This window comes from Pezoporus occidentalis, unplaced genomic scaffold (assembly GCF_034315485.1).
Source record: "Pezoporus occidentalis ecotype Australia unplaced genomic scaffold, CSIRO_AGI_Poc_V1 ctg26, whole genome shotgun sequence".
In the NCBI taxonomy this organism is placed as follows: domain Eukaryota; kingdom Metazoa; phylum Chordata; class Aves; order Psittaciformes; family Psittacidae; genus Pezoporus; species Pezoporus occidentalis.
In genome coordinates this window covers 3895870-3923472 of record NW_026914502.1, presented here as the reverse complement: position 1 = coordinate 3923472, position 27603 = coordinate 3895870, and the positions used below count along the sequence as shown (strand labels likewise).

Sequence of the window (27603 nt, the reverse complement as noted above, 5' to 3'; positions counted from 1 at the left end):
GAGGCTTATCAGCTTTGAACAAAGGGGTCACAACTATCCTGTCTACGCAGTGTTTAGAGCCAACATCCTTATTGTTTGCTTCGTGTGTGCTAATTCTTGCAAGGCCTCCTATGGTAGAATGTAAATGGTGCCTGAGACAAGCTCAGTTTCCTGGCTCTCACACTACACAATGTAAGCCATGTTTAAGACAAACTCAATGTCCAGGCTGTCACGCAATAAAACAAAGAAGTACATTGAATGAGCCACCTTGCCCTGAGTCTAGGGTTATATTCCACTTGTAGATGGTGCCATTGGTGTTGTTTAATGCATCTGAAACCAGTAAGATTTGCAATGTATCAGAAGATAGGACTTCACGTACGTGGCTTGTTCACTACCAACATCCCCATCACAAACAGGTGAACTGCAACAGCACAGTAAAAATGCAACTGAGAACCTGCCTCGTGTGCTACTGAAGAGATGGATTGGCTCAGTGGGGATTAACCAGTACATTTTGAAAGGCAGGCTGCTGTTCTTCTTAATAAAAACCAACCCAAACCAATGTGATATCTGTCACCTAAGCAGCTACCCTTGCCATGCTGAGTGACCATGTACATCCCTGGGTGCCCTGTTAGATCTCAAACAGTGAGCTGTGAAATTCGTTATCTCCAGAACTCCTCTATGACCTCAGTGCACAGCTCGTTCAAGCTAACACATTTCCTTTAAACACAAGTTACCTTATTTCAAGCTTGTGTTTCCTAAGCATGTCCAGGCCTTCAGGAAAACAAAGGAAGAGGACACGGTGTATGCCCTGTTGTCTCCTCAGAGTGGACGATGGCTGAAATGTCTTGAATAACAAGTCAACATTCAGAAGTAACACCAAGTGCATCAACATCCTCCAAGCCTAGGGAACAGGAAAGCCAGGCCACTACTGTGACTTCCACTGTTCAGTTTCCGGTGTCCACAATTTCTGGAGCAAGCAGCAATCGAGTCTATGCTATTATTATATAGTAATTTAGGAATACACAGGCAAACAATATTCACCTTGTTTGTTCTATTAGGACAGACTTAGAAAAAGCTTGCTAGGTTTCAGGGAGATCAAAGTCATGGATGGTATGACTTGTAGGATACACAATATGTAGATTAGAAGATCATGTAAATTAATGCTACTGGCATTAAGTACTCTTTGGGAAACTTTTTAAGGACCATAAGTTTTAGGACACTTTTGCAGTAGCAAATGCAAACATGACTAAGCTTCTGTTTGAGGTCTGCAAAATCTACTGCCTTCTGAAGAAAATGTGTATATGTATGTATATACTCCAAAATCTCCTTCTTCAGGCCTTCAGTCTATTATCCAGTAGCTTACCAGTGCATTGTTATTTCAGTAGCACAGCTCAGGTAAGCGTGAAGCCCTCCCCATCTTGTGCTCCTCCTCACTGGCAGAGCACTGAAAAGTCCTTGACTTCAGGTAAGCACTGCTTGGCAATGAGAACATTGGAGGTTATCAACATGATGTTCATAATAAATTGAAAACACAGCATTGTACCAGCTAAGATTATCTCAGCTAAAACCACAACAGTATAATGAAAGTCTTAATCTCAGGCTTATGGGTTTGAGCCCCACATTAAACTCCACTTGGCTTTGTTGGTCTTCACACATACTTTGCTTGATGCAAAGATTTCTTATCTCATTACTCATCCTCACTCAAGATTGTCCTCTCTCAATCTTTCTGCTAGTCCAATGGGAAGAGAATTCACAGTGATCTTAAGTTCATATTCGCTGGGGAGTATACAAAAATTGCTAACCATTCCACCATCCACTTTCCTAAAGTCTTCTGGAAAGCACAGATTTTGTTACCATAAAACAGTTGCCAAAGCAATCCTAAGTAAGAAAATACAGCTTATGTAAACAGCAGGGGGATAAAATGGGGGAAAAAAAAACCAATCAACAAAACAAAACCTGCACAAAACCAACCAGACAAGAGAAAGATTCTTCTATCCAAAGATAAACTTGTCTCAGATTACACTTACTTTAAGAATATGGTTCCTCACTCCATTTACAGATGCATCTATTGATGTAAATATAGTATGTAAGTTGAATGAATTCCAGAAGCCAGGAAGCTAAATGGACAGCACGGCAATGTAAGTTATTCTGAACTTACAGTACTAAGCTTTCAAATAAAGTACTAGAACACCTCAGTGGATAAATACTGCTTGAATGTTATCTAAAGGGGGGGAAAAAGCACCTATGCTGCTTGCTTTGTTACTGGCCATCAATCTTTTCTAATATGACATCATTATTTCCAGAAACAACTGTTCTCAGGATATAGACTGGTTTCTTACTGGAGAAGAAAATTGTCATGAGACCACTTCTGGCAACCTTATTTCAAAAGTAATCTCAAAGAGCAAACTTGACAAATCCATTTTCAGGTGTCACATAGGCCCCTAGAGGATAGAGCTATGGTACTTAAGAGTTTCAAGGAAAGGATAATCACCACCACCTTTATAAAGCTCATATGGAGTCCACAGCCCAGAAGGTGAGCAATACCAAGGGCTCAAATCCTCTTGCACAGGGCTTCCATGGCTACACTGATAGCCAACAGGGTGATGGATGTGCTTGAGGGTTGCCTATTACACAGGCCTCGCTGTGGGTGTCCTCTGCTGCTTCCATCTTGCTCCTTGTAACCAGGGCTCACAAGAGGGGCATTAGAAAGCTGGCACCAGCTGTCTACTGCACGTACTTGTTCTAAGGCTTTCTAATTCTCCATCAGGACTGTGGAATTGAAATAGAATCACAAGATTATCAAACAGCTTCCTCTAAAATCATAGCGCTTTTGTCTCACCTCAATGAGTGCCCCTCACTGTGCATGATTTACATGGAGAGACCACGTCACAGATGTGAAGCTAAACCTAATGGATAATAATACAAATATGACCACATTGCAGTTGTAAAAACATGTAAAGATTCTCTCTATAAGATCTCCATTTGGTACATTTTAGCAACGTAAATGAGACTTGCAGCTATTAAACATTTATGACCAGACTTGCTTCCAAAAAACTGAATTTATGCTCATGTGGGAAACATGCTGACACTGTGCATTAGTGTTATTCTATATATAAATGTCTTGAGCAAATAAAAAGTCAAGGTAGTATAAATTGCTGAAAAAAAACCCACTCTGGGTATGCCATTATAGAGCATATTAATAAAATCTTTGAGTACTTTGGTCGTATATTGGTACCATTTATTTTAAAAGCTGAAACAAACCCGATACACGTGTCCGCACACACACCACACATAACACAGTTTCACATGTAAGTATCAACACCTTACATTTCAGTTTCTCGTATTTTGTTGCCACAGCAGTATTTAGCTTTAGGTTTTTAATAAAGACTTCCATTAATTTATTTTTGGTACGTGTTAAAAGAAAAGGGTAATACAGTTCTAGAAACTGGAGCTGTTAAATATATATATATATATACACAAGCCTGACAAAATAAAGCTGTTATGCCAAAAAAATGAAGTGGAAACATAGCTAAAGAGTAAGATTGAGATTGCACACATAAACTTTTATGGTGTCCCCCCCTTCCACTTAATACTGTGTTTGTCTGAAGTGAAAATAACTAAATCCTGAGAATAATCCAATCGAACCATGTGACACTATTAGAATACAACAAAAGCATTCCCATGCTGGCAGTCACATGCAAATTGTTTCATCCTTAAACTAAATTGGCAAACTTGGAATATTCCTCTCCACCTATTCCAAACTCATATTCTTAAGACTGATTTTCTCTTCCCCCACTCCATCATCCTCTTTAAAAATCTGAATAATTGCATTTTGATTCATTGGTAGATGTTTATTTGTGCAACTCATTGCCGTAAGGGGTGCGTGGCAAAGGTTTCTAATGTCTAAGTGCTGAATATATACATTGCCTTGTTTTAACATCTACTGAAATCATTTGGTAATAGCGTGTTATGGAAGACTGAGAGCATAACAGAAAATCAAGTGCTGCTTCTTCAAAAAACCCTTGAATGGGGGTTTTATCCTTGCTGTAAAAAAAGGCAAGTGGCATAACAATACACCCTTACACAATATACCAATGGCTGTCTCCAGTGTAAGAGGAAAACCAAATAGGAATATGTCCAACTGTAACCCTTGTTGCATATGCACTGCTTGTGATTTGATTAATGTAATATTGACATATTGCATGGAAGTATTATAGAAGTCCTTAAAAATCTCGGGTTTCTCTCGTTTTCAAGATGGTATTTTAGTATTATTAAGATTAAAAACAACCGGAGCTTATCTGCATAGTGGTCGATTCAGTTTTCCATCAAAACTGGTGACTGAATTAGTGCAAAAAACTTTCACTATGTGCAATTTTCGTGTGTTTTAGTTGACAATACAATATTCAGCTCTACTTTTTCAAGTGAGTTTATTACCTATGGCAAACTTGGTTAACAAAACAAAGAAAACAACACATAAGAAAACGTTCAGACAACCCAAATAGCATTGTTTGTATAAAAAGTTTCTTTCCTTTCTACCTTCCTCCCCCCTCCCTCAGATTGCCAGAAATATGAAATATGCATCTGGTAATGTAACGCTTAATAAAAAGTATTGCTACTTAAGAGAAATGTAAGAGTCAAGCATACTCTATTTGTATGCATTTGACTATCAGCTTTCTAATGCTTCCTAGTTATTGTTTTATTGGTAGCAGGTATATGTGTCCTCTCAAACTTCCAAATAATTTTATAAAAAGTTAGAAAAATATACTCAATATTTTTTTGCATAACTTTCCTATATTCATCCTAACATACATGAATCTTACAAAACGGTTTAGAATAACTTATTAGCTGTAAAAATACCAACAACTGTGCAGCACCTCGAGACAGACCTTGGTGAGAACGTACAATCCAGTATTAGGTGATCCTGAAGATGTTTTTCTTCAGGTTTACAGCTATGTATTTTCGCAAGTAAACCCAATAAATATTCAGTACCATGTTCATAGGAGCATCCATGGAAACCTAGACCTTTTTTGATTTCCTGCTAAAATCTGAAGAAGAGCTGGTGATGAGAAAAGTAAATGACAGTCCGATGCACTAAGTACGACAGAACAAACTCCATGTTTAATTGTCACCAAGTTATTCCGTAGCCAGCTGATAAGTGTGTGATTTTTTAAACTTTCCTTCAAGAGCAAAAAAAAAAAATATTTCTGAAATAATATTTGGATGATGTTTTATAAATGCTGTTTATGATCCAGTTAAGCAATGACATCGTGGGTATCACTGTTGGGTCTTTGGCGTAGAGTCAGTGGGGGCAAAGGCTTTCCATAGAAATCTGTATAAGAAACAGCAGAGGAAAAAAAAACCACATTAACCTGTCATTTATTCTCTCTCTTGCTTAAAGGGTGTTTAAATAAGGTAAATTCTTGCTTTCTTAATGAAAACAAGGTGACCTGCAATTTTACAGCTAATTCCTACCAGCAACTTTCAGACATTGTGCTGGTTAATGTCTGGAGGTATACTGGCCAAAACAGGGTTTGATTACATTTTGAATACATGCATCAGCATTTTCAAGATCAAGCCCAAAGGTGACCTGTAAACATTCCTAAAAATAGGAAATGACATCCAAAGTGTCTAAGTAACAAATGAAGAAATGAGGTATCAAAATTTGGATGTTGCCGTAGTCAAGTCTGCATTGCAATGAAGTTTTAAGTGACAGTAACGCTATGCAGCACCCAGAGTTTAGGGTGAGCATCTGTCTGGAAAAGCCATAATAACTTTCTGAAATAGCTATATTAAGAATTTTTAGATAAAAGTGCAATGTTTCCTTTTCTCTATAAAGGAGTTTAAAGTAGTGAAATCATTCAAGACAAAGTTATTAAACGCACCAGAAGAGAATAAGGAGTATTCTCATACATTTGTGATTGATCTAAGAGTGAAAAAATCCCAGCATGCACACTGGTACATGCAAGCATTTCACAAGCAAAATAGTATCATGAAAGATGGTAAGAGGAAACAGGTAGAAATCAAGAAAATACAAAAGCAGCTTTTTGAAGCATTCAAATCTCAATTTTGCTTATACAGACAACCTCCTCCCTAACAAAGCCTTGACGGCCTGCCAACACAAAATCCCAAACCAAATGGTTATAGTGTAAATGAAAACTTGCACAATGGATGTTTGATTAGTCAGTTTCTTGAAGGCTGGCTTTAGGACTGGCAGGCAATTTTACCTCTTATAATGAGAGAGGTTTATCATTCTTGCAAATATATCCTCCAGTGACAATAAACAGACACTCGTTACCCAGTGTTGTGCTAAAATCATTAGCATGACTGGAAAAATTGCAGTCTTTAGTGAAAATAAGTGTATAATTAAAGATTTCTCTAATTGACTCCACTGCCTGCTAACTCTGCCTAAACATCCAACATAATGTTCTCTGCTAAGAATGACAAAAAACCGAATTAATATATGTACTAAATAGCCTTGTATATGTACTAAAAACACTTGACTTTTTCAGTTTGCACATTAAATCACTAAGACAGATTTATGCCTCTGAAAACACCTAGCATTAAAACCCAGCCCTTTGGAGGTTGTTTTAACCTCACACACTGCACTAATTTACACATTTCAGCAGCAAGGTCTAAGTCATATTTGTGACACTTCCAAAAAATCATATTTAAGACAAAACCAAAGGAATAAGTGCTATCCTGACTGAAAAAGACCCAGGCTAGAATTCATGGGAATACTGAGAAACACCTATTCCCATGTGTTTCTATGGACTAGCAGAAATCAACACTGCAAAAAGTCCTATCTGTTTTGAAGCTTCAGGGGTTGACTTACATTGGGGAGCTATCAACTGTTTCACTGATACAATCTGGGACATAGACTTTGAGAGTACTCCTGAAAATAACCTCTATGCATAACCAAGGCTCCTTAACCTTTTAAAAGCAGACTGTTAAATACTTCTTTTCTTTCCTTGCTCTTATGGACACTTCTTACAATTTTATTTGGAGTCCTGACAAAAATATCTACTGGGCATCCTACTGGAACTGAGTTTTTCAGCCTGGTCTACATGAAGGTAGGTGCTCATTTGCCCCATATACAAAGACTTTTTAACCACTTGGCCAATAACCGTCAAAGCAATTCTTCAACAGAATGATAGTATTGCTGTAGAAAAAAGTGCACTTCAGAGAATCAAAAAAAAAACCACTCCAAATTTCATCTGCTCTCAACAGTTATAGAGATAATCAAGAGATTATTTCCCTACCAACATCTTCTCCATCATTAGATTCCAAAATATTCCAATTATTACCCTTATTTTACGAATGGACTACATTAACACAGATCTCAGGTTGCTAACTTACACATCTGTGAGTAGGGAACCTAGCTTAAGCATTGGGGGTTTTTTCCCTCTTTGTCCCACCCATGCTATTGCTACAAAAGGTAACACCTCCCTTAGGCACAGATCAAAACAGAGTACCACCTCTTCCCTTTCTCCCCCTCCCTACCTCTTTGTCTGGCTTTTCTTTCTTGCCGCCTTCTCTCTATATGCCTTTAAAAAAGAAGACCAAGATGATTTTATGATTAAGACTATAAATTACATTTTATGCACTTTCATTATGTTTCTGCAAAAAATAAATATCTAGGGTTTAGAGATCTTAACTCCCCCTTAGGGCTCTTTTGATTCTTTGGCAGAGAAACTCCATGTTCCTCAGAACTTTAGCAGGTATGTCCACATGGTGCTGTACTACATGACAGCAGTGCTATCAATTCAAGCCAGAATTAAGCTCAAGGATCACTACAGCCACACTGAGCTCCTTTCTCTGTGAGTTCCTCAATTAATGTTCTATTTGTTCAACTTGTGTAAGTGTTCTCATTGCTTTAGTTTGGTTACCCTCCTCTCCTATTCCTCCAGATGTCTCCATATTCACTTGGCTTTTCAAAATTTGAAGAATAAAAATAAAAGAAAAATGAAGACATTACCATCCAAAAATGAGAAAAAGATGGAATATGAGCATATAAAAAACAATGACCGTACAAAAAAAAACTATGTTACATGGTCTTTCAAAACCAGAAAATAGTTATTATTGAAGAGAGAAATCATGACTCTGCCTACTACACCTTACCATTTCCAGTTATTAAACTCATTTCTCCTACCAGCTTGTGAAATTTCAAGGACATTCTTCTTTAGGTAAAGCAGCAGATTCCAAGCTTTATCACTAACACCTGCCCTGGCAGGCCAATAACCTAGTTTTCAGCTGGAAGTCTCATTACTTTCACCATCAAATTTATGTTGGGCTTTTCCTCATAGCTGGGATTGCAGTCCCTCTTTTGGCCTAGCTATCATAATGCATTTAATTCAGAGATGCCCACATGTCTTTATCCTTCCTTCTCTCAAGAAAACACCCCCAAATCAATGACAAAATTCTTACAGACTATGCTTTTAAAATCACATGGAAACCATAGTGTTGGGTAGCAGAAATTTTGGACTATCTCAAGAGGCAACACAAGGAGTCAGCTTACACACAGCAAATTCATCTGGATGTGGGGCTATGCTTCAAAGAACTACAGAAATACATGGAGCACATTTGGGTTCAGCACTGGAAAGTGATTAGCCCTTCCAGATCAGATCATAAGATCAGCGTGGAAACAAACAGGCAGCTTAGTGCAGGATCAGCCTGGATGTGGACGAGCCACTATAGATGCCAAATTAATAAGCCCCGCTGCATCTCTGCAGTTCTGCTTAGGTCTTTCTGCAGTGCCACAGACCTTTTCCAGTATCCAGGTAACCCAGCTCCTGTGCTCATGGCATCAGGTAATGATGAACTGCCCACATAAGGACAATGGAAAAACACACTGAAATTTTCATTTTGAATGTAATGTGTGCTTGGACTCAAAGTAACCGGCCCTGTTGCTTTTTGCTATATGGCACATTATAACATTAGGTAAATGCTGCTGTGCAAATCACTTCAGGTCATTAATAGGTTCTGCTGCCTGTGCCGCTTTAAACTCTCTATGTGAATCTTTATGAGAGAACTAACCCTTTTTAGTAAAAAAAAAAATAAATAAGATTTGAAAAATCAAAAAGATGCTTTCTACTAAGCAAAAAAGGTTAGCTTTTGGTCAATGAAAATTGGCACTAAGAAATAAATATAAAAATAAAAAGAGATGAAGAATGAAATTAATGTAGAAGTGAATAAAACAATGGAAAATGCTTCAAAAAGGTACAAAATCCAAAATATTTTCAATTACCAGCATGATGTGTTTCACCAAGAGGCTCAAGTTTTCGAAGTCTATTAAGTTTGGGAGTTCCCCAGCCAACTAAAGGAAAACAAAGACAGTCAAAACATGGCACGACTGCACTTGATTCTGACAAAATGTATGGAAGCCAATTCTCTTTGGGAGAAATGAAAGCATTTAGAAATGCCAGAAGTATGTAATATATTGTATATACAGTGAATAATGATGAAATACTTTAAAAATAAACTGATTTACCCTTAAAATACTGATATTTTTATCACTTTTCATCAGTGAGTAGTCAAGTCTCTGACTTTTTTTATGGTGAAAATAACAACATCTTCCTGCGTGGAGTAGATCAAACCAATAGTGCTGAAAGTCTATACCATGAAGTGGAAAACTGCATCAAAAATTTCCGAGAGAGTAAGGTACAGTAGCGTATCTCTGAAGACCATTCCAGTTTCATCATGCGCATGTGAGTATTTTAAAGGATTAATAACCACAAACTGAGACACTGATTATTGTTTGTTAGTATACTTACCCGGTGGAAGAGTTGGTGGTGGTGTAGGATTTTTGGGAACAGCATCCTCTGTATTAACAGGTTCTACTCTGTGGCCCCTTTTTAATTTTGGTTTTTTACTTTTTTTCTTGCTGTTTTCTGTACCAAACAGAAATAAAGCATTACATACCACAAATTATATTCATAGACTATCCTAGATCAACTTCTAATCCAGTTGTTGCAATGAGATACATCAGCATTTTCATTCCACACTTATAGAATCATAGAATCATAGAATGGTTAGGGTTGGAAAAGACCTTAAGATCACCCAGTTCCAACCCCCCTGCCATGAGCAGGGACACCACCCACTAAACCATATCACCCAAGGCCTCATCCAACCTGGTCTTGAACACTGCCAGGGATGGAGCATTCACAACCTCCCTGGGCAACCCATTCCAATGCCTCACCACCCTAACAGGAAAGAACTTCTTCCTTATATCCAATTTAAACTTCCCCTGTTTAAGTTTTAACCCATTACCCCTTGTCCCATCACTACAGTCCCTAATGAAGAGTCCCTCCCCAGCATCCCTATAGGCCCCCTTCAGATACTGGAAGGCTGCTATGAGGTCTATACACAAAATGTGAAATGTACAATTTATAAAACATTTTGCTATAGAAAATAAATTGTAAGCATAAAATATATGCAAACTCTCTGCTTTCATAAAGGAATTTGAATCATCTTGGTACTGATGGAATGTGGACCACGGACCGGGTTGGACAAGGCCTTGGGTGATATGGCTTAGTGTGAGGTGTCCCTGCTCATGGCAGGGGCATTGGAACTAGATGATCTTAAGGTCCTTTCCAACCCTAACTATTCTATGATTCTATGATGAAAACGAATGTCGTTTCAGCTACAGTATCAGTCACACCAACAACCACGTGCTTTTTCAAAGCAGATTTTCCAATACAATAACCTAATAGTGCATTTTTATGTTTTCAGTAGATTAAACTGATATATGGCATCATGAAAAATAATACAGACAGACGGAGGAACTATGAGATAAATAATATTAAATGACACATTAAAAGGAAGCGGTTCACCTGAGTCAAGGCATTCTGAGGCTTGCTGCTCGTTCTCTGCTTCATGCTGCAAAAGCTGTGCAGTTGTAGAATTGCACGCTTCTAATCTACTGTCATCTGTGTTTTGGCTACTGCTATTTGATAAGTGATGGCCATCCATTTGTTCCTGTTCTGTTTGAGATTTCAGGGCAGTTGTAGCCTTTTCAGTCTCCAACCTTTGCCGCTTCTTTTCCTTTTCAATTTGCTTTTCATTCTAACAAAAAGCAGAAGAATCTTTTTAACAACTTGCAATGCTGTAACCTGATTAATAAGACAGGAAGACTATTTAAAAAAATCAAAATAGTCCTAAAATATTTTTCTGTTCTATCCCACATCTATAAAAGACAAAATATTAGCAGGAAAAGAAATTATGTTTAGGTTTATAGACTGTTTTCCTGCTTTCTTTTTGGTCATATGACAAGATAAAATAAGCTAGCTAAGCAAAAAACATCAACATTCCTGAGCAGAAGGTTAGAAGCCTCATAATTTCTTCCTTATTTTAGTGACGTGTTGGATTGTGGTTTTAGTTAAAACAAAATACACATGCACAGAGCTTAAGTACGCAGAAATCGCTACCGTGATTTGGACAAACACCAATTGTGTCACACAGACTCAATGATAAGCTGCTTCACAGCTTCAATATCACTGAATCAATGTCTCTACAATACTCGCAGATATACCCTTCTTTTCTTAGGCTGTACGTTACTATAAGTTGGGTTACTGTGCATGCAGCTGACTTTACAAGGTACATGGATACGGTCGCTTTTGTCCTCGAGAGAAACAAGTGTTTGAACTACTGACTGGAAAAATTCCTGAGAGTTTATGTGTTTCTTGAGATTACGTTATCTCAAGTCAACGGAATAAAATACAGTGTAGTAAAGAAGAACTTCCTGACCCCAGAAATACCTATTAAAGCACTTTGTATATTAATATACTTTTAATGTGTCAGAGCTAAGCAAACATCTCAATTGTCTGTTTTCAACAGAAACCAGGTTATGCTCAGATTATCTCAATAGTAGAAGTAGTCAGGGAGATTTTATATGACTCACTACATCACTAAAACACTTTCCAAGAAACTAATAGACCTTGAATATTTTCCACCTCTGAGTACCTATTAATTAGGAAACGTGTTCAGTCAGCTGTTTACAATACCTTTATTTTACCGAGCCTACAAAACTTTTTGTCACCATATCAGTAGCAGGGGACTTTGTTAACATGAAAGCATTGATTCAACGCACATCAAACAAGACTGACGAGACTGAGATGAGAACAATTCTTTTAAGTGAACTATTTTTGTCATTACCTCTCAGACATTTGTTAGTGGTAGGTCTAAACCGATCCAGATTTCCACATATTCTCATACCTCAGAGATTACAGCAGATATAGGCTGGAAGGGGTTTTGAGAGTTCCCAGGCTCGGGGTCTTCCTCATCAGGTACACTTCTTCCTTCTTCTCTTTCCCTTTATCGTTGTTTTGGGGTTTATGTTGTTGTCGTTTTGGGGTTTTTGGGGGGCAGGCGTGGGGAGGAAAAGGGGAGATGAACAAAGAATTATGAAGAAGCCAGGCTGTTTTACATACTTCTTAGGTCATCTAACTCGCCCTCCGATTTGTGCCAGCTGGTTTTTACAACATGCTTCTGTATTGTGAAAAGCATTCTACAGAAATCACAATGGCAGGCTAACCAGGGGCTAACATCAATAAAGCACGAGTATATGTTACAGCAGCGGTAGAAACACACGCTGCAGTGTGCCAGAATGTTCAATCAGCACTTGAGAGTGTAGCAGCAGTTCCTGAGGACAAGATACGTGACAGAATACATCTGTAACTGGAAGGTTTTGATTGTTCAACACTATGCTGAGATTTTCACACTAGTAATCTTTTATAACCATTGTTTCAAGGTTTTCAGTTGTTTGGGGTATTTTTGGTTTGGATTTTATGTTCAAATCTATGTGGTGGGAAACCAGACTAAAACCTGTTATTCTGTTTTCAAAACACCTCCATAATTTCTCATAGCTCTAGATTCTAATAAGCAGAAAGGAGAACTTGTACCAGACTGTTCAGTTTATGTAGTAACAGTTAGGAAATCATATTTGCTAGAAAAACTCAGTATGCTCAGTAAGCTTTAAACCCTAGATAGCTTGGTTCCCATAAGCTCTATGCATAGGAGTGAATCAAGTATCTTAGAGAAAGGGAGGAAGAGGAGGTAGGAGAAATTGCAGAGAGAATACCTTTCTTCTCGTATCCTTCTCACTCGCTCAGCTCTTTCTAGTTTCTTTTGTTCTTCATATGCTTTTTGTTCCGTAGTGTCTCTTTGGATGCGCTCGTTTAAGGCATCAAAATCTTTTGCTATGATATGTAGAAGCCAATATAAACCCTTTTTGATTGATTTATCGATTTTTTTCCCACAGCCCATGATGGCTGAGCAAGGTTCCTGTAAAAACATAAGGAAAGGAGAAGAAAATCATACGCAGTTCCGATCGCACTCCTTGATTATAAACCAAGAAATCAGACGCACAGTTATTGTTCACTGTGAAGCTTGCAAAACCCTGAGAAGCATGGGAAGTGAATTTGTATTTAGGGATTCTAAGTTTAGGTGCTTATTTTTTGCCAAGACACAGATCACATTAGTTCCACCAATTTCCATTCTTTCCAGTCTCATTTCAAAAATACTACAGTACTGCACACAAAAATGTTTGCATGTCTATCTCTGAACCTCATAGCAGCCTTCCAGTATCTGAAGGGGGCTATAGGGATGCTGGGGAGGGACTCTTCATTAGGGACTGTAGTGACAGGACAAGGGGTAATGGGTTAAAACTTAAACAGGGGAAGTTTAGATTGGATATATGGAAGAAGTTCTTTACTGTAAGGGTGGTGAGGCACTGGAATGGGTTGCCCAGGGAAGTTGTGAATGCTCCATCCCTGGCAGTGTTCAAGGCCAGGTTGGACAGAGCCTTGCATGACATGGTTTAGTGTGAGGTGTCCCTGCCCATGGCAGGGGGGTTGGAACTGGATGATCTTAAGGTCCTTTCCAACCCTAACTATTCTATGATTCTATATATATATACTTGTTACATATAGACATAGCTGTTACATATACACATGCTATATACATATTTTCACACCTGGTTCCCTACACGTCTACATCTATGCATCTATCTAGAAATATAATTTATCGACCCCAAATATATATGTTCTGTTTTGCTGCTCATTTATAAATAGTCCATGTTATATTTATCTAGTAAAATGGAAAAAATGAGATTCAAGAGAATCAGCTCAGCTTCGGTTCATGAAAGAAATTTTCGACTTGTTCATAGGCACCTAAGGGATAAATAAAATCCAGTGTGAATGGTTCAGAAAAGCTGTGACACCAATTTGGTGTTTTTAGATCAGAACAGGTATTGTGGACAGGGGTGAAGCAAAATATTATGCATCATGACTGGAGTAAAACTATTGTCATGATATTCATGGTTTAATATTTTGGGGGAAATTTAAAGATCCAGAAGAAAACTAAAAGAATAACAAAAAACAGAAGGGGTTTTTGGTCCTTAACTGATTTTATTTCAATGTTCTTTCACAACTCCCCTGTTTAAATTCACCCCATGAGTCATCATACTGAAATAACTTGGGGCCACGTTTACCTTTAATGCTCCTGGTAAAGACACTGCCCATTTGAGTATGTGAGACTCTCAGCTGCTTTCAGCTAAAATGACTTGGAGCATGTGATCTAGTTTCTTTGTTCATTACACCCAAGATATAAATGGAGGACAAGAACAGCATTTCATTGGAACATGTCATAAATTAAGAAGATCTAAGTTCCGGGAAGCACACAAGAATCTTTCAGGTCTTTTATATGGATAATGCTTTGCAAGAAAACATTAGTGTCACAGAAGTGCCTTGGAAAAAATAAAGGCAAACTCACAAGGTTTGTTTTTATGACTGCTACATAAGCATAACGCAAAGGCCACTGACTGAGGAAAAGCACGCAGAGCGTTATGACATAATGAACGTAGCTGTGCCCTGCTGTAACTCAGCTTTCTAGAGAAAATAATAGCAATATGCATTGCCCTGTGAATTTTGCAACTCTCCTTAAGGAGTTAAAAGTATTTTTAAAATGCTAAAACCCCAATACCAGGGCTAGTTGTGCAAAACTGCCTTCTCATTTTGAGTAGTAACAGCAAAACCCTTGTTACCTCTTAAAATGTTTCTTATTGCCATTAGAAGAGGATCAGTAAAGGAACGCCAACAAGTAATTACTAACAAACTGGTTCATTCAAACGACGGCTTAAAGAAAACCTCAGGGACTAAGAATTCACACAAGTTATTTGAAATATTGACCAATATCAAGTAGCTTTCATACAGATCCTCCCATCCCTTTGTTATTACTTTGGGTTTTTTTTTCCAACATGACTGTGAATGCTACATCTGAAACGTAGGTATTTTAGGACAAATACATAGCAACCAGCTCTACCACTGTTCTTTGGTGACTATTGCGCTGGGAATTAGATGCCCTCGGAATCAGATTAAGCTTGTAGTGTTTGCCAGATGGTGACTCAGACTAAATGATGGTTTTAGCTATGAAAATGAGACACATATCATATCTGAACAGTGATCCTTCCTGGATGTCAACATAGGCAAATTCCATTCCCTGCTTCTTTTTAAAAGGGTGGAATACAAAACTTTTTTGTCCAATTAAAGAAGTTTGAAACCACATCAATAACTAATTATTCTTACATGGTTTCAAAATGGACCAACAGGTACACTTTTAGGATCCCTGTCCTAAAGATTTCTTCAACAGATAGAGAAGCAGAGCAACAAGGTGAGCAGAGAATTGCCTGCAGAGCAGATATATGTACTGTATCTTTGCTGGGATTGCAGGGCTTTAGTTTCAGTCTTATGTGACATATTCTCCTACCTTATTGCAAGATGTACATATATATTAGAAAACAAATAATCTTAAAATATACTTACAATTTGACATAGACACTTGTGTTCATTGACAAGCTTTTCCAGAGATAAGGACTCGATTACATCTGCTTCTGACAGAGCTCCTTCTCTATCCTGCTTATTTGCCAACCTAAGGAAAAGACCAAAAGAAACACTTTGCACCCTGACACGAAAAAGATTCCCAGATCTCCAGTAGCTAAGTTTTTGACAAAAGCAAGAAGGGGAAGAAGGAGAAAGTAATGAGAAAATGCCTTGTTTCAGCTTTAACTCTTAATTCTTCTTTCTACTTAATAAAGAAGTTAGTCCATGCACTATTTTCAGCCAATACTAACATTAACTAGAAGATACTTAATATACAAAGCAATAATATTTTACACCTAAGTAGATGGATGTAAAAGACTGCACTGTTCTACATAAGCTACACAGGACAATCTGCTGTAGTCTGTAGATCAAAGCACCCAACTTTGCAACTTCCCAAACCATGCACATTTCCCCCCCCCCCCCATAATACTGCTCCATGATCACCTTGGGTCTGCCTATCCAGAATTTCTCTCTGATGCCAAACAATTTGATATGTAATGTGCAGTGATTTGAACCTGCTCATCACAAGTAAAAGAAAGCGCAGAGGGAGGAGCTTGTATGAATGGCTCTTGAAAACATGCTTTATTATTTCATATTAAATAGAGGGAAGCAAGAAAAAAAAAGGTGAATGAAACACATAGCTTACAAAATAAGCATCCTGTAAGATGAAGTGCTATCATTGTCTTATTTCTTATAGATAAGGTGGCAAAGAAGACTCGAGAAGATAAACATCTTAAGTTCGGGGGGGGACTGCTTTTTCCCATATCCTCTGTAACTGCATCCAACACCACAGCCAAAAACGTGTATTTTTGGAAAAGGCACAAACCAGATCTTATTTACCAAAGAATGTTAGTCATTATTTCACCCTTTAATGTGGACATACACCCTGAAGCAGAGGCTGTAACCAGATCTTATTTACCAAAGAATGTTAGTTATTATTTCACCCTTTAATGTGGACATACACCCTGAAGCAGAGGCTGTTATGGTCCTTTCAACACTCTTATCAATAACTACTACAAAGATAAAAGGGCTGTCCAGATTTATAAACATCCCAAATGCTTAAGTTCTTCACTTCCACAAACTCTTGGTGATACCATGTTCTAACCACAGAAATGAAAGTTACTTCCTTTTATCAAGGCTAACTTAATGCTCCACTGAAAACTCCTCTCTCTATTAAATCACAAAATCACAGAACCATAGAATAGTTAGGGTTGGAAAGGACCTTAAGATCATCAAGTTCCACCCCCCTTGCCATGGGCAGGGACACCTCACACTGGGAAAGCTTCTGATCTACAGCCCTAAAAGGTACGTGACAAACTACGCGCACAAAAAAGCAAGAGTTACTTCTAACACCTGTATGGAACCACCTCTCACAGAGAGGCAAAACCTTTTCCCTTATGGGGGTTTTTCTCAGCCATCCAAGTAATTGTTTCCATGAAACTCACAGGACTTGATTCTCCTCAAGATCTCAATTTATTGATGAAAATGGATTTAAACTGGTCGACACCGAGGAAGGCAGGAGGGATTAAAAAGGTGAGTTTACCTAAGTATTTAGGAATGTGTTAGGCAAGTAGATGTATTCCCTAAGAAGAAACTTAACCAAGTAAACTTGCAGTCACGTTGGTCAATGACTTTCAGAGTTCACTTACAAGCAAATTTTAATAACAAATGGAGAAATTTTGATAGAAATCCAAAATATACATTTTAAACAAAATGACAAAAAAAACCCCACATATAGGAAGTATTTCCTGTTTCTTGAGGGTCTGAGAGGTCAAGTCAAAAAACAGTTGCTCCCTTCCTCCATAAAACCTCTTTGGGACAATAGGACATATAGTCTTTCCTCTCCTCTTACCTGCTTTTAATTGAGTATGAAAAGATATTAAGTGGTATTTTACGAGCAGCATACTCCTGTTTGAAGTTACTATTTTTCACCATGAAAACTGGGAGTTTTTGCTTCTAACCAGTGTACACCATTCTGGAATATAAGCACACAATGCAGTCTTACTTTGCACCTTCTACAACAGTAATAACCCAAGCAAAGTGCGAAAGCTGTAAAAAGGAGTATTGCATAGCATGAGGGAATCTGAAAATCACACTTGCCTCTCTCTAATAAGGGAAGTCCATTAGATGAATGTTGTTCTGAAATGTAGCAACCCTTCCATTCCATGAGAACTTTCTGCATAAAATCACAAATATTTGGCTCCTATGAACACCACAGCAGATGGTTTTGAAACCAGACATCACAGCCTTTATTCTGACATCTCAAGTCATCATTATTAACTCAAATGGCTCTCCTCTCCACCCCTCCTTTGATACTCCATTCCCACTTCTCAACAAAAAGAGGGTTTCTACAATACTTTGTATGATTCAGTGCAAAGATTCCTTAACTGTTGTTCAATGCGTATACAGAACCTATGACACTTTCAATATGCTTATGATACTCCAGCACTACCCCTTCTCACCAACCGGCTAGAACAAGTAATATCCTCTCAGCACTCAGCTATGAAATAGGGCCAAAGCTAAAGCAGGGAAAAACTGAAATGAAATTCCAGAAAGCTATGGAAAGTAATTAAAAGTTTGGAAACAATGACCTCCGCTCTTTGTTTCCCCTATAACCACCTTTGTTACAGTCTGAAAATGCCATGGCACTGCCCCTTAGTTTCAGACATGGCTCTTCAGCAGTGCTGTCAATGCACCTAGATCTAATTGAAGAACATACTTCTGAACGCAGTTTGTTGCTATGGTCTATTCCCTTCTCAGCTGAAGATTCTGTAACTGCGCTATTTACTGTGTTATTGCCCTGCATATTGTACAAAGCACAGCTGAAGCAGAATGAAACGTTGGTAAGCTGCATAGCTCACCAAGAGTGTGACGCTGATGTCTTGTGATGTGCAGTAGCTGCTGATTTTTGACATCTAATACCTTGAGAGGTGTAAGATTTGCTTTTTTGGTCAATTAGCTTCCATTTTCTCCACAGCAGTCCTGTTGCAATATTGACTGAATTAAAACAAGTAACAGCTGAGGTGCTGTATCTGGAAAAGCAGCATACCCAAATAGCCACCTCCACCTTACATAGGTCATACATTCCCTGCTGTACACCACTGCCCACTTCAGCCTTTAGGTCTAATGTATAAATGGAGTTTAAATAAGGTACTGTGATAAAAGGCATTGTTTTGCTACTGTTTTTTTACCTTTTTGAGTAAATGCATTAATACATCCGTGACCCACCCTTGCTTCCTTTCTTTCCCCTTCATGCTTTAGTGTGGAAGAAAGCAATCCCTGCCCTTACACTTGTCCTTCCCGAGCAGTGCTCCACTTCCAGCTTACAAGGCCTCTATCTAGGGAGCTGCTCCTAGACACTTCCTGCTACTGGGCAGCTCCAGGAGTGATCCGCCTCTCAGCAAGGCTGGGTTTCAAACAGGCAGAACCAGATTCCCCAAGTAGCAAGTAATCAATTTGCCTGTCTAGTGCAGTTGCAGAAGTCAGTTTCTCTCGCACCACTGCTGCTGAAGATGAACCCTTGGACAACTATATAAAGAGCTAGAAGCGGAAGGCATGCAGAAAAGACTTAATGGAATGCCACTCTTAGACGCATTGCTTAGGCAAACATTCAAAACAATGTTTTTCAGATTATACTGAAGTTTAACCTCAGGAGCTCCTCTGTAAAGGATAAACCAGAAAGCCACCAGCACAGGATTAAAAGGTAAGGACTTTCCTTTTACTTAATGTTTATAAAGTTGCAAATATCAGAAACAGACTGTGTAGTGTGTGGTTTAGAATGGAAATGTGCCTAAGTGTCAAGACAAACAAATAATGGATGTCTACCATGCAAAGAACAGAGTATCTCTCGGAGTGAACAGAGTCTCAGAGCTCTGCTGCTCATGCACAGGAATGCCAGGTTTTGAGGCAAGTTTTATGCATCAGACTTTCTCCTTTAGTGTGAGTTACCCTAAAGGACAGACCTTGATTTTAATTTTCCGAGTCAGTAGAACTTCATATATAGCAATTTTTCATGTTGAAAAAACTGTAGGCAGTATATACCAAAACACACTTGAAAGCACAGGAGAGTGGCTGTTGGTTTACCACATTAAGTTTGCTGAGTAAGAAGCTTTCGCATATAAAATCACGCTTGGGTTTATTTCAATCTCACATAAAGCATATCTGGAACCTTTTTAGCGTAACAAACTTACTTTACACCAGAAATAAAGCAAAGGTAGGCACCAATTGCTTTTATATCGAGTGGGATTTTTTTAAGCAGCTAGAGAGCTTTTGTTAAGAGTCATGGGAAACATTGTGGAAAGGGAGTGTATGTGTGCATTGGCACAACTGACATCTACAGTTCCGCAACAATATTTCTCTCTGAAGCCAGAAGACATGCCAGAGAAAAAGAGAGTCTGAACGCAAACTATGCATGTGCCTTGATCTGCTTCTAAAACATAAATTACTGAGCAAAGAGGGAATATTCGGGAACAACAACAATAAATCAGCATTAAAGTCTACTTTACAAACCACAAGATTTGGTGACAAAAAAAAAAATCCAATGTCAAACGGACACATTTGTATCTCAGCTTCCATTAAAAATCCCAGAAATGTTACAGGCAGGGTTTATTTGGGAAGAAGGTATTCTGTGTGAGGGTACGCGCCCATGCCTGTGTTTGCTTTCTTGCTTTGCAGATTAGGAGGGGTTTTTGAAACACTCTTTCCAACTTACACATTTCTGTCCACTTGTGTGGGATTCTTATACAGTAACATAACACTGAACTCTAAATACTGCCGAGGGTACACAGTGGGGGGGGAGAGGGTTATCAGGGTCTCAGAAATGCTGCTTTTAGGGTTGTTTAACAAGAGCTGGTTATCACAAACCCATAGTTTGGGGTCAAACCTGTATGGTGGCCATCAGAATAAATGAAAAACAAAGCATCCCTGAGGTTAAAATATTACAGTATCAGAACTATCAACATGATTAAAAGCAACTTTAGGAAAAGGTGTGTTTAATGAGAATTATTTATCTAAGATCAAGTGTAGTCATCTTTAAGGCTACTCCAAGAAGCCATAGCTTTGAGGGACTGAATTAGCATTGCTGGGAAAACAAAGAGAGGGCACCTTTGAATTTAACAGCAGTCAACACAATCAAAAGACCATTGCCATGTTCTTCTGTCTACTGTCGGTCTTCTATTTTAAAATGCTGGTTTAGCCCTTTTTCCTTCACAAATTTCACCTCTCATCTATTACCTTTTTTCTTGGGCAGTCCTGTGGACAGCAATTAGTAGGATGTTATGTCCTAGGGAAGCGAGGTCTCGGCAGATATAGCAAGAAAAGGTTTGCTAGCCTATGGTTTGCTTATGAAGTCGAACTCCTGATCCGCAAAAAGACAGGAAGATGGTGGTTTGTCAGATTGCTTCGTTTGTTCTTTCCTCCTCAGTTACTGGCAGTTCTTTTGCTTTTCAAGGAAGTCACAGAAAACGAAATTCTTGACATTTTTAACAAACAAGCAGACAGGGGACTTAGCCAACAGCTTTGGGCCTCCTATGGAGCCCATAAGGTATTCTAAGATTAAGCTCTGAGCCCCCTAAACTACCTGCTCCTTCAGCAGCCTAAGCCCCTGTGCCTTCTAGATTGCTGACAACAGCGATAAACCCATCAGTTACGTTTTACTGATTGCCACTAGCCTCTTTTCTTAAATAAGCTGGCTTATTTCATTTCTTTAATTCGCTTTCCATGCCTTCAATTCTTATGCAAAACAAGCTGTTGAATATTAGGGTAAGCTATAATGAGAAACTGGTGAATAAAGTTCTACAAGATTATCTGCCTGCAAACGTCAATTAAGAGTTTCCTTTCATGCAGTTGCTGGGAGATAGGAGAGACATTTCTCTAATTCAACCTCTTCCCTGAACAGTTCCTCCAGGTCCCATTTAAATAACAGAATAGGTAGAAATAAGATTCTAAACTCATCCTGTTTATAGTATCTCTAGGCAACTCTAGAGGACCTTTATTCTCACATTACCTTTTGAAGTGGTCACAGGAATGTTAACAATTATAATTTGTTTCATTTTGGTAAAGTGGCCTCATTCTCACCTCAAGTCTGAATTATATTCATTGCTACCCAAACCATATTTCTTTGACACACTCTGCTCTACTATTAGTTTAATCATACCCACTGATCAAATAGGCTGCATCCAAAGAGATGCCTGAGCTCGTATCAACAAGATTAAGTTCACCTTCCGGATGTGTAATTCCAAAAGCAATGACAACATTTTTGGAGAAGATTTAAAGTATTGTAAATATGAATTATTTTCTTATACTTCATTTCACCCTGATCTATCAATACCCGGGCAAACATTAAAGTAACTCAAAATTGCCTGTAAGATATATCCTTTAAAAAGCTGCCTGGAAATCCTTATGTTTATTACAGGCGAGTTTCCAAGGCTGTGATATGTAGCTATACGGTCTGACAGATATGAAATGGGAATGTTAAGTAGGATGTTGCACAGTACAGATTTGGAGCCTGCAATTCTACTGTCAGGAAGGCAAAAGTCCTGAAACGGATTTATAGCAATAAAAAGTTGTGAATTAGGAGTTCAAACTATACATCCTAATAAATGGAAAGAATTCCCCATGTCCTTTACCCTGTTGCAGCCCTTGCTCTTGCTCTTAATTTATTTTCAAATACCATTTAAAAATGTATCAGTATCTAAACCTTAATTATATGTTTTGGCAAAGGAGATTACAACTTTCTTTCTGTATTTCTATGACCTACAGGCAGCTGTCATATTTGAACCACCTAATTAAGTGAAGGTGCTGATTTCTAGTATTATTCTTGCTGGAAATACACAAACAGGTATCTACAACATACACATTTACTTCTCTCCCCTGCTCATTTCTGAGGGCTCCTAAGGAGTAGTACTGGCAGTAAATCTCTGGTTTAATCGGTAAAAATCCCAGCATCAAAACATTACATTTCTTCAGTTTTGTTTTTAATCAAGGAATACTCCATTCCCTTACCAATTACAGAGAATAATCTACAGACTAACTGGTTTGCAGAGTGAGATCACTGATTTGTCAGTCAAGACTTGCAAGTGCAGTATGCGTCATAACCGTGGACTTCCATCAGTGTGAAAGCATGAACTCATTACCTTCCATTACCAAAGTATCAGCAGGGAATGTGAGAATTGCTGGCTGTAGACATGGAAATGGTGGTAGACGCTTCTCCTCAAGTCTTCCACATCTGCAGTCACACATACACAACAAAGGTTCCAAAACTTCACGAAACAATCTCAGACTTCCCACTCAGTCACTGTGTTCTTTGAACCAAACGGAGTTATAGAACAGTTTGGGCTGGACGGAACCTTCAAAGGTCATCTAGTCCAACCCCCTGCAATAAGCAGGGACATCTTGAACTAGATCAGGTTGCCCAGAACCACATCCAGCCTGGCCTTGAATGTCTCCAGTGATAGCACATCTACCACCTCTTTGGGCAACCTGTACCGGTATTTTACCACCCTCATTGTACAGAATAAAATGGCAACGTCCTACCCATTCTTCTAATTGGAACTTAAAAGAAGTACTGACAGCTGTAGAGGTAAAGTATAAAAGCGTTAATACAGATGATTTGCAACCTGCTGTATTCTCCCACTCAAAATGCTAAACTTCATACCCTGTATTATTCCTTTCTCTTCTCTCTCAGCATTCTCTCTCATATCATTCAACATCACACAATCGACGCAAGACAGCTACATCTCCTACAACATGACTGTGTTACAGTTGCTGGCCAAACACCCATCTGAATAAATCTGAATTCTTTTAAATCACTAAGGTCTCTTTTGCCCCTCTGCATCTCCCTTGGAGGGCTTACTCCAACAGCACGATTCAGTTATACTTTTCCAGCAACTCTGGACTCATTCTTACCCATCTTTTGAACTGTGGATACTCAGACTTGGTTTATTCCATTGGTATCCCATGTTTTTACTCTGTATCAACATTCTTCTACCAGCCATTATCTATTTCACAGTACTTGGAGAACTCCTACCTTTCTTCAAAAGCAGCATTTCCATGCTACTACATACTGGGCAGCCTCATGGAAGTTATGGTGGGTAACATTGTCTCAAGGGGACAAGCAACCAGATTGCATTTCTACAATGTTATAGAGTAGGAAATGCCGGAAGCAATGTGCTACAGGCTATTTGTTTCCCAGAGAAAAAGGCTGACAAATACAAATTACCTTTGTGTGTTAGTATTTTCTAGTATTAGGAATGATACACCCATTAGCACTTAAGTCCCCTGTACTGAAAATGTTACTGATTTTGCACTATCATATTGCATATACTCTGATACAATTTTGCTACCTTCCACATATAATGACATCTTTTTCTTAGGCTCATAACCAGGACAAGCTCTTTGCCTTCGGTATTGTCCTGTTCAACCACTCCCACGCTTCCCACAGACAGAAACGTGAACTTAGAACTACTTTAAAATATGTTTTCCCAAGGATTTATCATCTCAAGACAGAAATGCTTGCAGGGGATATTTTCACCAGCCATCTTGCTGTGATAATCCTTGGTTTAAGCACGTTTGTTTCCAAGGTATTCAAATTAGAGGAAACTTTTTAAACAAAGGAGAAAATAAACATCACCTACTGTAGCAAGACTGCTTCCTTTAGTTACTGCAGATGCTCCAAAAATACATCAAACAAGTTCCCTCTTTTTGTGAGGACACAGGAGAGAGCACTTTGGAGCAACAGGAATTGCAACTCAAGGCACCAGTTTTTCCCACAGAGTAAGTAACTTAAACTGTAGGCATTTAAACGTAGGCAATGTAGGTATTTAACTGTAGGCAATTTAAATATCACTAATGTTTTGTTGCTACACTTAAGGTGCTTAAAGCAGTAATCACCCTCCAGACCATAGTATGACTCCAAACATTACTCAGAGCCATTGTGCTCCAAAATGACAGTTACACAGGTTTGTTGGCACCATACAACAGAGCTATAATGTAACTTCACTTCAGCCTGGAAATGGATAGCAATAATAATAATAACAACAAATAAATAATAACAACAACAACAATAACTTGTAACCTGAAATTCCTTTGCGACATATTGCCTCCAAGTGTCCTCTAACCAGTGTCCTTAATCGGCTCATACCTAACGAACAGGAAAACAAACTGACCCTTATTTTTGTTGGAATTGTAAAAGGAAAAACCCAAGCTATTCCAGCAGAGGTAAAGAAAGGAGTATGATGCAGAACACAGATCATGTATCTCAAAGAGCTCTTAAAGAAAGAATTCTGTCCCTTAATTCCCTGCAAGTCCTCTTCTCCTGACGGATGGCAGTATGTTGAAATGAACATCAGGAGGCACGCCAATTGCATCAAAGGTCAAATACTGACAAGAGCCTTTTCGGTCAGGCATTTTAATGAAGGAACGGAATAGCCACGAAATAACAAATAAAACTACAGAAATCAAAATAAACAGAAGTTTTTGGGAAGTCAGAGGGTGGGAAGGAAATAAAACCATCAAAGCCAAAAAAATAAGCCATTAAATCTTATTACAACCAGTAACAAGAGTTCCATATGATGAACAAGAGTTCCATATGATCAACTTACATACTTCATATACCCATTTATGCACTTTAACTTAACGCAGCTCAAATCTCATTTTTGGATGTAGGCTCCCTGTTCACTGAGTCAACTAATACATTAGATAGGTGGAAGCTATTCTATATGGCTGCTTTGCAACTAAGCAAAAGAACCCTGAAACTTGCTGGATTAGGGTTGGGTTTTTTGTCCCTCCCCACCCTTGATCCCCCTTAAAAAATGAAGATGATACATTATGAAACATTAGTTTCCATCAAATTCATTAGCTTTGAATTTAGGACATACTTTGTGAGAGTGGCCAAACTGAAATGCTGCTTGCGTGCTCCTACTTCTTCTCCACAAATACATGTGTGAAAGCCCATGTATAATCCTTGAACTTAGGTACTGAGAAAAATTGGGCCTGATTCTTCCTCCTTTCCCTTCCTTATCCTTGCCACCTCCTCCTCAAATCTATCCTATCTGTTCTTTGGATATGCTTTCAATCTTACATTGCTTCTAAGCGCAGACAGAGAAGACACAGTGCCACATCGGTCTGACTAAGTTATTGCAGCTATATTATTAGAGCAACTTCATTTCTACAGATTATCTTTCACTAAAGACTGGATATCAGCTTATGATTCCATCTCCAAACATATGGTTTTAGTATCAGTAGATAAAAGATGACACAGCAGTATTTATGACTGAAGAATGGTTAGAAACATGGGCAAACCTCACCAGTGCTCTTCAGATTTATGTATGTAAGAGCAGTTAGGGCCATTTCTACATGCAGTCAATAATTTGAAGCTACAGTTTAACAAGCTAATACTTTCTCATCTACTGATTTGCTTTGCCTGTACTGCAGTCACTCTTTTAGCTGTTTTAACCCAAATTTTCCGATCTTTGATGAAGAAAAAGATGTGCTAGCCTGTGCTACTTCACTGCTTCAGAGGGATCATGTTTTAAAATGTTTTACTGAATGTAGGGGACACACTATGTCACTGGAGTGCTTTTGGTGCACATATTTCCTTTACTCAACTGTAAAAGAACAGGCACATTTTCCCTCTGTTGACAAAAACTTCAAGGAAAAAGATCTTTCATCTCAATCAAAAGAACAACAGGATGTGCCCCTATATATACACACAAACCCGCAGACAACAACAAGGACTCAGTATATGAACAGAGCTTGTTGTGGAACAGTCAGGAATTGAAGCCAACAATTCCCAAGGTTATCTTCATCATGAAGACATCCTTATTTATTTGAAAACAGCATGCATGTCTGTTATCAGCATCATCAACCACTTTTATTGGCAAGCGCATTCAGGCAGGTTTTCAAGGCAAGCCCGATAGGGTGTGAGGTATGAAACCAGTGTTCAAGTGCTTACATTCCACTCTTTTGTGAAACTGATGTTTAAACAAGGGGGAAAAAAAAAATCCATTAAGAGCAATTTTAAATGTTTTGTTCTTACTTCTTTGCAAGTTTGAGAATATTCGCAGATCTGCAATTCCATTGCTTCCACCCCAAGAAATACAGCTTTTTCAAGACCATTGCACCTAAAGCATTGAAAAGCCAATGTCAGTCATTAATGGATATACAAATTGAAGATGAAGCCTGATATGCTCTTGTGTTTAACTTACTTTTAAACCACAGGAGCTCAATCATATGGAAAACTGGAAAATGCACTTTTGAGAAATTGTACTATGTTCTGAAGGAGCAACTGGATAACTGCATGCATGTTTTAGAGCTTTTCAGTAATTACTTGCATCTTCTTAGATACCAGAAAGTCTTGCCACCTCATATCGTAAGCATTAATGATGCCCTTAGAACTTGCTGTTAATCACAGGCTTCTCAAGCTATGCTAAAGTACCATGGGTCAACAGATGCGTTAGGCTATACTAAAAACAGATTTTCAGGTCACTTCTCTGAAGCCTTGTTTAGCACTCCTGCTTCCTGTCACATGCCCCAGCCTGAACTTTCCCTATAGCAGTTTCAGTGGTGCCAAGCAGCTCTGAAACACTGCTAAAGAATGTTATCATGAAGAAATTGCCTGACTTCTGCTGAAAGGACACACACAAGTTAGGCAATGAAGAGGAATTACTGTAACAAAACTAACACACGTTGCATTTCTCCCCTCTCCCAGTAATGTTTTCCCATAAATTACTTGCAAACTTTCCCGATCACAAGT

The 27603-nt window shown here is 38.5% G+C and overlaps 1 protein-coding gene across 6 annotated transcripts in view; it reads right to left on the bottom strand.

The window, feature by feature from the left end:
• Window positions 1-5075: 5075 nt before the first annotated feature.
• ARL13B (ADP ribosylation factor like GTPase 13B) overlaps window positions 5076-27603 on the bottom strand; it is a 34011-nt gene continuing 11483 nt past the window's right edge. For 2 of the 6 annotated variants that reach the window (XM_062624000.1, XM_062624001.1), the window contains exons 4-10: window positions 15795-15900; window positions 13055-13257; window positions 12190-12286; window positions 10809-11040; window positions 9750-9866; window positions 9224-9292; window positions 5076-5308 (exon numbers count right to left, since the gene is read on the bottom strand). In XM_062624000.1, coding sequence (XP_062479984.1) covers window positions 5232-5308; window positions 9224-9292; window positions 9750-9866; window positions 10809-11040; window positions 12190-12286; window positions 13055-13257; window positions 15795-15900 — 901 coding nt within the window. In that variant the 3' untranslated portion in view covers window positions 5076-5231. Of the gene's footprint in view, window positions 5309-7479; window positions 7524-9223; window positions 9293-9749; window positions 9867-10808; window positions 11041-12189; window positions 12287-13054; window positions 13258-15794; window positions 15901-27603 lie in introns of all 6 variants that reach the window. The other 4 variants (XM_062624003.1, XM_062624005.1, XM_062624002.1 and 1 more) reach the window with 3 other exon arrangements.